The sequence below is a fragment of the Manacus vitellinus genome, unplaced genomic scaffold, assembly GCF_001715985.3.
Source record: "Manacus vitellinus isolate BGI_N305 unplaced genomic scaffold, ASM171598v3 scaffold_20_pilon, whole genome shotgun sequence".
NCBI lineage: Eukaryota > Metazoa > Chordata > Aves > Passeriformes > Pipridae > Manacus > Manacus vitellinus.
Genome location: NW_021939471.1, coordinates 1,242,477 through 1,254,865, shown reverse-complemented (window position 1 = coordinate 1,254,865; position 12,389 = coordinate 1,242,477). Strand labels below are relative to the sequence as shown.

General features: G+C 50.2%; 1 protein-coding gene across 11 annotated transcripts in view; it reads left to right on the top strand.

Moving 5' to 3' along the window:
- The window catches only part of PCBP3 (poly(rC) binding protein 3), a 51,885-nt gene that overhangs the window by 14,023 nt on the left and 25,473 nt on the right, over nt 1-12,389 (top strand). For all 11 annotated transcript variants that reach the window (XM_018071661.1, XM_018071659.1, XM_018071658.1 and 8 more), the window contains 4 exons: nt 10,080-10,225; nt 10,507-10,530; nt 11,342-11,374; nt 11,946-12,062. In XM_018071661.1, coding sequence (XP_017927150.1) covers nt 10,157-10,225; nt 10,507-10,530; nt 11,342-11,374; nt 11,946-12,062 — 243 coding nt within the window. In that variant the 5' untranslated portion in view covers nt 10,080-10,156. The remainder of the gene's footprint in view (nt 1-10,079; nt 10,226-10,506; nt 10,531-11,341; nt 11,375-11,945; nt 12,063-12,389) is intronic.

The following is a 12,389-nucleotide window of genomic DNA, read 5'->3' as shown; positions in this document are numbered from 1 at the left end:
TGAATTAAGAGGACATTTATTTCTGAAGAAAAAAATGGTCATTTGGAGTGGGGGAAAAAAGGCCAGGAGGAAAAATCCCTCTTTAAATGCTTTCAACATTATTTTGATTACTTCAAAATGTCATAAGGAAGCTGCAGGAATTTAGCGCGTAGGATGAGGAAAGAGGAATGTTGTCGGGATCAGTGGAGGACCAAGCCAGCACCTGTTTGGGGTGGCAGCAGAAGGGACCGGGGGGCAGGCACGGGGAGATGCCCACCCTCCACCTTGTGGGATTCTCCTCTGGGTACCAGCCAACGGTGCTGGTTCCCTCCCTGTCTTGGTGGTCCCAGAATTGCTTTTCTCAGAGGATGATTTTTTTTTTCCCCAGGCACCCTCTTGGAAAATGGGTGTTTGCCATGGAGCAAGCAGAGAGGGCACCTTGCCGGTGGTGTGGCTCCCTGTGGCATTGGGGGACACATGCCCGGCACACTGGGATGAGCTTGATCCGACTGGCAGCAGAGCACTTGTAGCCGTGGCTCCAGTCTGTGTCTGCCTTTGGAGAAGCAGAGGGTGGTTTCTAAACCCTCAGGGTGACAGATCTGCCATTGAGTCCCCCCCCTGATCCTGCAGCATGAGGGTGGGTGACAGCCCACATGACATGAGTCTGCCAGTTCTCTACAGCTGCTTTTTGGCCAGCTGAGTTGGAAAGCAAATTTAAAGGCTTCCACAATTGGTGAGGGCTGCACTGAGCTTTTTTCCAGCTTCCTGCTGAATGCGTCCATCCTGGTGCTGCGGTCACGCACACACACATGTATCTGGTTCAATTTCTTTATTTAATTTGGGGTTTGCTGAATGAGCTGGCAGTTGGCAGTGGGTGCACCCTGCTGGCACCAGACCCCCTCTACCCAATAGATGCAGTGTCAGAGCTGCCTGGATACCACCCATGGCAGAGGCAGGTCGTGGCATCGGTGGCATATCCCCTGTGGATTTTGGCAGAGACCCACGGCCTCACATTGCAGTGGCTGTGCCCTCACTGCCAGGGCCAGGTCTGGGGACAGGGACAGCTGTGACCCTTTCTGGAGTAGCCCCAATTCCCAGCGGAGCCAGTTCACCCATTCCCTCGCCGGGGTTTGGCTCCGCATTGAGACCCGAGGTTACAGAGGACCTACCATAGGAAGAAGGAGAGAGGAGAAGGCGGCTCTCCTTGATTTTAATCGGGGTTGAGGTTTAGCTGAAGTGAAAACAGATCTGGAGTGACAGTTTTGGAGCCTGCTGTCAGAGTCTGAGTGCAGCACAGTAGCGATCCACCCCCGGATGCCAAGGGCCCCCGTCCTCCTCCTCCTCACAAGCCGAACCTGGGGAGAGGCACCACTGCAGAGTGCGGGATGGGGACCGTGCAACCACTGCAGAGTGTGGGATGGGGACCGTGCAGCGCGGCTCCTCTGCTGGCATGGCCACCAGACAGCCTTGTCACACACCACCCCTGCATCCTCCTTCCTCGCGGTGCTTTTGGCTGGGGACAATGTCAGGCAGGACGTGGCCATCGGCGTGGCATCACCCCCCCACCTCCTCCAGCCCCGTGCCAATGGATGCTTGAAAAAGGAAGGATGGTGTTAGTCTGCACCCTCACTGATCCACTTGGGATGCCAGGTTGCTTCTCCAGGGCAGGGAGAGACAAGAGTCTCCCTTCCCACATCTCCCATCAGTCGCCTATTCCAAAAGGACATCTATGGCTGGGATGAAAGTCGTGGGTTTGGGCTTGTGGAGGAATGGCACAAGCAGAGCACTGGATCCAACTGGGATTTGTGGGACCGGGTTGGTTGTGGCTCCCCTGTCACCCTTGCTTGGTTGCCATGCATTTTACATGGAGGGGACCAGCAGAGTGATGCTGTACCCAATCTGTCCCTTATGTCCCTGGCATGGCAGTTGTGGGGAATGGGAAGACCTGTTCCCCCATTCCTGGATCATCCTGGGTGCCCCAGGTGCTTTGAGAAGTTGGGTGGTACTCATGAGAGCAACCCCAGACCCCTGTCTTTCTGTCCACCAGCTCCTGGACAGAGCCCTCTGGGGCAGCCGTGTGCTCCAAGTCTCATCCCTGTTTCCAGGGATTAGAGAGATGGAGATGGGATGAGATGAAGCAGTAGATTGCTTCGCTCTCAGGATGAAGGGATTTGTGGACTGCCCTCAGCTCAGTAGATTGAAAATGGAGGGAAGTAGATTGAAAATGGAGGGAAATTATTGGGATGATGCTGCCTGTGGGATTAAAACCAGGGCAGCCAGCAGGGTCTGGAGGAGGAGGGGAATGAGGCAGGTCATGGATCAAGGGGGGCCACAGGATGCCTGCTGCTGTGCACTGTGGGGAGATGCTCCTGGTTGTATCCTCATCTGTTTCAGAGGATGTGCTGGAAAGTGGGTGCTTTCTGCTTTCCTGGGACCCTGGGGGGGCTCTCCTCTCAGCTGCCCCCCAAGTGACAAGAATGCTGGGAATGTGCCTGGAGCTTTTTGCAGTGCTGCATCTCTCATTTTCAGACTGCTGGAGGATAAGCCACTTGTCCTTGGAGGTCCACACATCTCCCTGTGGTCTCTCCTTCTTTATGAGCATCCAGCATGGATCTGTGGCTGTGAGCATCCTTTTTGGGGAGTCCTTTGGGTTCTCCTAAAAAAAGGGCATCTAAAAACTGACACTTAGGGGACGGATATTTGATTGTCTCACCCCTTGGGGCATGTTTCCAACTGTGCTGGCATCTTTTGGGCACGATATGGGTCCTTTGGAGCTGATGCACAACCCTGGCAGAGTATCCTTGGGGAATCTATCGAGGCATCTCCTGCTGTGAGGTGGCATCTCCTGCTGTGAGGTGGCATCTCCTGGCTCCCATTCCTTGGCCTTTGGCTCAGGGGGAAAAACCCTAAATTTGGTGCATCCCCAAAGCATGACTGACCATAGGCTTGGCTCAGTGTCAAGGTTCTAAGTGCAGTTGTCCAACAGAAGTGAGCTTTATTTGCAAATACATGGATGTTTAGAAGATTAAAACAAGGATAACTGGCAGGATGGCATGGTTGTGGGCAAGCTCCTTTCCTGAATCTTCAGTGCAACTTAAGCCCCTCACTCAAGACCCTGTCTCCTGCCATTCCTCCATCCTGCAGAGCCTTGATTCCTCCAGCTCTTTCCTGTGGGCCCATGTTTGCTGGCCCCAAGGATCTGGGGTTGCTCTCTGCTGGCTGGATCTCCTATGAAGACCCACTTTGCCATTCCTGGTTTCCTTCTGCAGATCCTACAAGTCAACCTGTCACTCCCAGCCACTTTCAGGTGGATGGAGAGCATTTCCTGTGTCTGTGCACTTAACTGCACAGAGCTGTGTTCAATACTTTGCCTTGCAGAGCTCCATCTGATTTTTTTTTCACCTTGCTAAGCTCATTTTGGCTTCTTGCTCTGCTCTCCAAAAGCTTTCCCCACATGGGTTGTCACCTGGCAGTTTAACAGGACTGTCCCTGGTCAATGTTTTGGGAGGGTTTAGAGCATTTCCCAGCCATTTTCAAATGGTTTCATGCACCACAGCTCCCTTCACATCACACAGGTTCTCCATTCTCCACTGGCTTGGTCCAGCCACCCTCTGCGGCTTCCCATTGTCATGGGATGCAGTTCAGGGATGCAGTCATGGAGTGTGGCACTGAAGCAGTCATCACCCTAGTCTCTGCAGTACAAGGCGATGACGTTTCAGGTTTGGGAATTTTTCCTATTGCTCGGATGCTGCAGCAGAATACGCCCCACTCTGCAGAGCTGAGCCCCGTGGCAGATCCAGGCTGAGATGCAGTGCAGTGCTGATGGCTCTGCCTTCCTGAGTTGACTAGGGCACCTGGGGTGGGCGAAGACCAACCCAGTGCTTGGTCCTTGCTTGACCATCAGCAGCTCCGATGGATGCCCTAGCTCCCAACCTCTCCAAAATAATGACTTGGGCAAGGAGGAATAGCCAGTACTTTGGGAAAAAACTGCACTGTATTGTTTTTATCCATCCATTAATCTGCTGGCAGACCAGAGGAGAAAGAGTGATGCTCCTTATCCCTGGAAATGTTATTTTCTTGGCACTCATGGTCTTGCTAAAGGCTCACAGGCATCTGAGGATGCTCTTGGTTGCTGAGTCGTGATGGACCCAGCTGCAAAGAGCGTTGGCTCTCATCACCTCGTAGGGGGAAATTTCTGATGCACTTAACGCAGTTTGACGTTCCCTGAAAATACTATTTTCATTGGCAAATTGTTCCAAAAGTAACTAACAGGATGATTTGGAAGTGGCTGAATTAAAGTATGTTGTTCCCACCCCCTCCCCGCTCACCCCAGCCTTCCAAAATCAGTTTAAATTAAACAAATGAAATGACAACCTGTTATTCTTCCAAGCAGGGTTGGAATAACCTTGCTGAGGTGATGGTTTAACAGGTTCAAGGCGCTGGTTTTGCTCAGGGTCCCACAATCAATAAGCCCTGAAACTAGCCCAAACAAGGTTTTCTGGCTTTCACAAGGGCATCTAATAGCCTGCTGCCACTACATCACATTTTCCTCACTGGTCTGTGTCCAACCTCTGCTTGCAACACCGCAGCAGCTCATGTGAGGGAATGGGAATTCTGCATCCTATTGATCTCTGCAGATACATCTCCCGTGTACCTAAATTTCCTCTAAACCTGGTAATTAACATAAACCTCAAAGTTTTATCTCCTGCAGATGTATCAGGGCACAGAGGTAGGTGCTGCAATCCTACTGTCCTGTCCCCATCATCCTGGGGAGGTGGGCAGAGAAAAGCTGCAGCTTCATCCACTGACCTTCACACAAATATGGTGATAATGGCACTGCCAGCATGACAAAACAAGTCATTCTCCTCTGACTGGCCTTGCCTTGGTGGAGACTAAAGCCTGAGACCAGCTTGTGGGGTGCACCAGATAAAGCAGAAAACCAGAAAAGCAGCTGGGAATATCCTAGAGGGAGGGCAGGGAGCACAGCTTTGAGGGCATTTGGCTGGGGTGTGGCTGAGCCCACTTCAGTGTGACAGTGCTGGATCTCTGCATCACTAGTGGAGACATTCAGAACAAGAGGAAATGGCCTCAAGTTGTACCAGATGAGGTTTAGATTTGATATTAGGGAAAATTTCCCCATGGAAAGGGTGGCCAAGTGCTGGCACAGGCTGCCCAGGGCAGTGGTGGAATCACCATCCATGGAAGTATTCAGAAAATGTGTAGATGTGGCACTTGGGGACATGGTTTTGCAGTGGAGTTGACACTGGGGGAACGGTTGGACTTGATGACCTTAGAGGTCTTTTCCAACCTAAAGGATTCTGTGACTCTGTGATCTCAGCTGGAGGAGAGCAGGGAAATGGGAGCAGGACTGAGAAAGAAACCTCCAGAGATGCCTGCTCTGAGGGTCAGAGCAGGGTCATTTGTCTCCCTTGATTGTTGAAAAGATCATGGGCAGGTGAGAGGCAGGAATATCCTGCTGGATGATGTACCAAGAGAACATGGGGCATCTTTTTATCTTTTTTGGTTAGAGATATCTAAAACATTTCCACTGAAGCTGGAGAGTAAAGAGAAGAAAAGGTCAACCAAAGTGACCACAGTTGTAGAAAATGGCAGCAGCTGGAATTGTGGCTTTATTCCAAAATGGCATTTGGTGTCACTCATGTAGATGATTCTACAGCCCTCTCACAGCTTTGTCTTCTGACAGCTGATGTGTTTCCGTTTGGTTTAAGGGAAAGCTTGAACTGGGTCTTCTGCCTGTTTTTTTCTCCTTCCACCCCCATCCTGACCTGGCCAGGCTGCGTCATCGTCATAATCCCGAGCTGGCTGCCTCTCTGTGCTTCCCAGCCACTAAAACACAGCGCTGAAAACCACCGGATTAGGTCTTAACGGCAGGATCAAGTCAGCAGGAGATGAGTGGGGAGAAAGCTCCTGCTTACGCAGGTGGACAGGCGGCACTCCTAGAGAAAACAAGCTGGAAAGCCTAAAATATCAGAAAAACATCTTCTTTCCTGGCCTCTCTTGCTTTTCTCTCCATTTAATACAGCTTTCATTTTCCAAGGGTCACAAAACTCTGGTCTGAGTTTTGTGAAGACAATATTGACGGGTCAGAGGTGTCTAAACATTTCCTCCCTTTCAGAGGAAAATGTCTTGAGTGGTGGACGTTCTGTCCAAGATGTTAATTCCCAACACTAAATTCTGTGACCCCTACCAGAGATCTGGGCTGTGCCGTATCGCGGAGTGCTGGAGCATCCTGGGGGTCTGTGGTTGTCTGTTCCACCTGTGCTGGTGATGCTCCTGGAACACAAAGAGCCTGGGAAGTGTGTTGGATATTTTCCAGGGTGGCTTTTCCATTGAGCAGTGGGATGCTCCAGAGGAGGGTTTCAGGTGGCAGGTGGCACAGCATCCCTGTACTGACCAGTCCTGTGGCCACCCTGCTCTTTAGGTCATCCAGGGCTCTCGGTCAACAGGGCTCCGAGGTGTTGGAGTTTATCAGCCTACATTGACCAAGAGAAGTTGTGGCTGCTCCATCCCTGGAAGTGTTCAAGGCCAGGTTGGATGGGGCTTGGAGCAACCTGGGATAATGGAAGTTGTCCCTGCCCATGGCAGGGGGTGGAATGAGGTGAACTTTAAGGTTCCTTCCAGACCAAACCATTCTGTGGTTCTATGATGCACCTGTGAAGAAAGTGTGATTTTTTCTGGAGGCCGTGTGATGGTGAGGGGGGGTGATGGAGACTTTCTCCTCTGAGTTTGCTTGGCAGAGCCTGTGAACTTTCCATCCAAACCTTTCAGGGAGGGGGTGGGTTATGCTGGTGGGACATCTTTGGACCGAGTTGTCCTCTTGAACATCCTCTCCTCATCTTGAACAAAACATTGCACTCCCCCCAAATGAATACCTGTATGAAGCAAAGATTCTCTCACACATGGCTCATGCACCCAGGGAGCCCTAGCAGTGCATGGGAGGAGGAAGAGGAGGAGGTTGAGGACAGGCTTCAGCAGGCATGGAGCCAGCGATGTCTCCCAGCCCCTGCTGGAGCTCAGCTGAGCCCCATGCTGAGGGGGATAGCATTCCTGATATGATATCAGGGGTATGATTCCAGCATCCATTTTTCCAGCTCCTGTGTGGAAACCAGGCTGGAGGACAAAGTCCAGCCCAGAGCTCCATTTCCCTCCTCCTATTCTGCTTCATGTGCCATCTCCTGTCTAAGAGATGATCGTGTTATTAAATTAATTTAATACACAGAATTCAGATTTCCCCTAGTCAGAAGCTTTTGCTCAAATTTTAGGAAATTGTCAGTATTTGTGAGGTATCAGCAAGCATAAATACAAGAGTGCCAGCTTAGGCAATTGCTCCAGCCTCTAAAAAATGGGAAAGGAGAAAAATTGGAGTGTGTATGTTTGCATGTGGGGAAAAGGAGTCTACCTTCTGTTCTGGGTTTCCATTTTCCTTCCTCTTCCTTGGTCACTGGTGCCTGAGCTGCTTTTTCAGACATAGAGAATTCCTGATAGATAAAGGAAATTTCCGAGAATTTAATATATTTAACCTCAAAACCAAGGAAGAGCCCAGACTGGCTCTGAGAACTGATGATATCTTCTCCAAGCACTCTCACAAAGGCAGGTGCAATTAAAAGGCTTATTTATTGTGGGATGGGATCACCCTTTGGATGGGCATTGTCCAGCTGTTTTGGGGCAGATCTCCCCTTGCTGAGGTGCAAAGACTGTTGGCTGCTCTCCGTGCAGGGAAGGAGGGTGCTGCAGTCCTCCGCCTGCGGTTGCCCAGGTATGATGCTTGGCAGAGCCTGGCTTAGTTCAGTGTGCAGCTTCCCTTTCGGGGCCAAACTTGACGTTTCTGTCTCCTAATTCCACATCTATGACCTCTGTGGGGCTGCACCTGCTTCTTACTGGGTTAGAGTTGGGCCCTGGATCTACTCTATCCATTGGGCTGGATGTAATGGTGTCCTTAGGGCTTTCAAGTGGGTGGACAAAGGAGCCATTTCGAAGCTGCTGTGAACAAGGCGGAATATGATGGTGAAGAGGAAGAGTCCGAGATGGGTCTCTCTCCAGGCAGGGAACGCTCTGAAATGCTCAGAGTGGGGTTTTGGGGGGTAATTTTTCCCAGCCCTTTGTCTATGAAGAATGAGGTCTGTGGAGGGAGGCAGGCTCCCAGAGTAAATGCTTCAGCTCTGTTGTTCCCATCATTTCCTTTGAGCTCGTGAATCCCCCTATGAAACACTTACCTTTCACTAGTATGATTAAGAAAAGGCCAATGTAGCTTTCCTGCTCACTGGAGCATGAAGCGTGTTTAATTTAATAATGCTGATAAATCTTAAAGCCAGGAGCATTTGGCTAACGCATGACCCACTTTTTCAATCAATTGGAAGCATTTACATAACGGCCTGATGCAGGGTTCCTCCTGCGAGGGATGTGGAGCCAGGGATGGCAGACACACTCCCTATGGAAGGACAAGGGGGAAAGGCTTTTAACTGAAAGAGGGGAGGATTAGATGAGATTTTAGGAAGGGATTCTTCCCTGTGAGGGTGGGGAGGCCCTGGCACAGGTTGCCCAGAGAAGCTGTGGCTGCCCCATCCCTGGAAGTGTCCAAGGCCAGCTTGGACGGGGCTTGGAGCAACCTGGGATAATGGAAGGTGTCCCTGCCTATGGCAGGGGGCTGGAATGAGGTGATCTTTAAGGTTCCTTCCAACCTAAACCATTCCATCATTCTATGATTCTATGTCAAGCCAAAAGGTACTGATAAGGGTGGGAAGGAGAATATTTCTGAGGCAGAAGGTGATGCCATTGGAGACCAGAGTGATGGGAATGGGCTGAGAAACTATAACACGTGGGCAGGGGCACCTTCCACTAGTGCAGGTTGCTCCAGGCTTTGTCCAACCTGGCCTTGAACACTTCCAGGGATGAGGAATGCACAACTTCCCTGGGCAATCTGTTCAGTGATCCTGTTCCAGTGTTCAACTCATTTCATTTCTTATCCTTCTTGTGACGATTTCATCTCTTTTTTCATTTGTAACATCCAGCAGCCTCAAGACCTGTGTTTACACATAGGTCACAAGCAACCTAATTCCCAGTGAGCTGGTGTCCTTTAGCTTTAGGGAATGCCATCTCCCTGCAAACCACATGGTTTTATCCATTTTAGGTTTCATAATAACCTCTAGAAAGAGGTTTTACATCAAACCAGTCTCCCAGCCATGGTTTGTGCATTGCTGTTGTTTATTCATCCCGACTTGCATTAAAGCAATACTTGAGAACTGGTTTATCTCCCATTTTTTTGATCATGTAAGTCCCTGTCTGAGCAAAGGGGAATGCCAGATGCTTGTAAGAAGGATGAAAAATGTCCCATCTGATACAGACTGAGAGATTAAATACCACAAGGGAGAATTGCTCTGTATCTCTCAGTGTTGCACGTAGAAGGATGCTGCCACCTCCCTCTGGGATGGGACTGCTCTCCCCATGCACTGGGCTGCAGGGACATTTCATATGCCACGTCCTTGTGCAGAGATACTCCTAAAGAGCCACCAGGAATGAAAGATGAAGGATTTGTTACCATTCAGTGATTTTTTTTTTCCCCTTTGCCTTCAAAACATAGGCAGCCCCCCTAGAGGGCAGAGGAGGAAAGAGGGAGACAATAGAAAAAGAAAGGAACATGGTTTCATTAGATACATGTAATATGAATGGCTAGAAGTGGCGTGGTCCACACAATGCTCAGCTGGGGAGCTCACAGGTCAGGATGTGTGGCAATCGGGATGCCAGTTCCATTCCTCCCTGTTCTGTGCTCCTGGAGTGAGATGGATAGTTCCTGGCTACTTAAAAACTGGCTTTTGGTTTTCTGAGCACCCATTCATGCTGGAAATGGTGAATTTTGGTTTGCTAGGTAGGTGCTGTGTGTCTTTTAAAGTCCCAGTTCAGCCACTGGTGTTTGGCCAGGCTGCTCATCCAATGCCCTGGTCCTTCATCCGCAGTTGCTTTTTGGCCGTGCCACCTGGGACACCGGAGTCTTTGCTCCCATGCTCTGCTGCTTCTGCAGTGTCCATCCCAAGCTGAGGAACCTGCCTGTTTTAAGAGCAAACCTTTCCCCTCTCTGTGCCCAGGTGATACGGCCGTGGTGCTGTCTGTGTGCCAGGGCTGCCCTCCCAGCTATTGCACGTCTCCCATCCCCTGGTAGGAAATGGAGTCCAAGGTCTCCGAAGGTGGCCTGAACGTCACCCTCACCATCCGACTGCTGATGCACGGCAAGGTAAGGGGCTCCCAGAGACGGGATTTCCTCACAGATCCCTCTCCCACCTCCGCCTGTGCCCAAGTCCAGCCCCGCAGAGCATCCCAGCCCTGGGAATAGCTGTCCTCCTGCTGATGGGGAGGGTGGCATGGTGCTCCTGGTCCCTCTCATACCTGCCCCCCACCCTGTTCTTCTGCTGGGGGTGGTGTCCACCAGGTCTTTACTTCATTATGAGGGTGGGCCAGACTGTCATCACATTTTCTAATGTCAATTCCTTTGTTTCTGATGCTTTTTTTGTGTAGGAAGTCGGAAGCATCATTGGGAAGGTAAGGATGTCTTTTAATGCAGCATTAATGCTGTTACCTGTACCTGTGATGTGGTAGATGCCAGTCACCTCTTCCCTGTGATGTCCTGAAAAGTCTGGGGTGCATGAGCTGGTTGCTGCATTTCTGAGCCAGAATTTAGGAGACACCCACACAGGGATCAAAGACCATTCCCCTAAAAACCCCACCAACCACCAGACTTCCCCAGTGCTGTTCCCAGCTGTTTCCCAGGGGTGATGACTGGGAGTTTGCAGTCATGTTGCTCAGATGTTTTAATCAAACAGCTTTATTAACAGATAATACAAATGTCACATAGACCCATTTAAAATATAATTTAAATGGAGGCCACAGGACTCCATTTACCTTGTGCAGAAAAGCTTCACGAGGTGCTCTGCTCTCTGGTGCTTGTCAGGGTGGTTTGGAAAGTCCTGGCTATATAGGATTAGGGGTTTTTTTGGGACGGTTTTAAAAGGCAGGTTTATGGTGGCAAAGATTTGCAGCATAAACATATTTTCCCTATATGCTTGTGCCTTATTTTTCCATCAGCCTGTCCAACTCTGGGAATATTCACAGTTGTGAATCTGTATATTTATCTATCTATCTATCTATCTATCTTATATGTATCTTTGATGACTTACACACTAATCTCTTCAGCTGTCCATCATGTGGGGATGCAGGGCCAGGCATCACTGAGCTGCCCATGCTTTTGGCTACGTGTTGCCATGTTTTAGGCAGATGCATGTTTGGAAGGGTTGTTTTGAAGGTGGAAAGTCTTGGATTTTCAGTAATCGCCTGTTTTTCACTCTTATTCCAGAAAGGAGAGACCGTGAAGAAGATGCGTGAGGAGGTGAGTGACCTGCTCTGTGACTGATGTGTAGGAGGAAGGGAGAGCAGAGTGGCCAGAGCTGTACATTGCCCTGTGCAATTCGTGCAGTAACTCCCAGGGTCAGAACAAGCAAGCCAGCTGTCCCTAGAGCTCTTTGGACCAGCTTCCTCCCTCCACACTCAAATAAACTTCTATCACAATTAAAAGGGAATTTTCCAGAGCCAAGAATTTGCTCTTAATGAAATATTGAAATTAAGTCACTCGTAAGATGCTTTGAGTTTGTCCAAAGTCTTTGTGTCTGCAGCTCCTAGGAAGTTATCAGGGCAGTGAGCAGCACTCTTCTTTTCACAAGCAATGACTCCATGAGCTGGTCTTGCTTCAGTCCCATGGGTTTCCATTACAGTAAAAAACTGGAAACTCTTTCTGAGGGTTGGAATAAGACAGTGCTGGAATCACTGCAGATGAGGGGTGGGAGTTTGGAAGGTTAGATGGGATAGGCTGGGACAGGTGACAACCAGGACAATCAGGCTGAGAGAGGACCCGACCCAAGTGCTTGGCTGTGGCTATTCCAGGACTGCTTTTCTCTCTCCAGAGTGGGGCAAGGATCAACATCTCGGAGGGAAACTGTCCTGAGCGTATTGTGACCATCACTGGCCCCACCGATGCCATATTCAAGGCTTTTGCCATGATCGCCTACAAATTCGAGGAGGTGAGAAATGTGAGCCATCCCACAGCTGGGGACAGCAGTGCAGATGGGCCTGGGGACCTCCAGCCCATATGTGCCTGGTTGGACTTGCTTAACTGGGACCTGGCCTCAGCACAGAACCTTCCAGACATCGCTGACTAGGCAAGAACTGAGCACAAGTCTGATGAGGAGCAGCTGAGGGAGCTGGGGAGGGCTCAGCCTGCAGAAAAGGAGGCTCAGGGGGACCTTCTTGCTCTCTACAACTTCCTGACAGGAGGGTGTAACCAGGGAGGAGTTGGTCTCTTTTCCCATGTAACAAGTAATGGGACCAGAGGAAATGGCCTCAAGTTG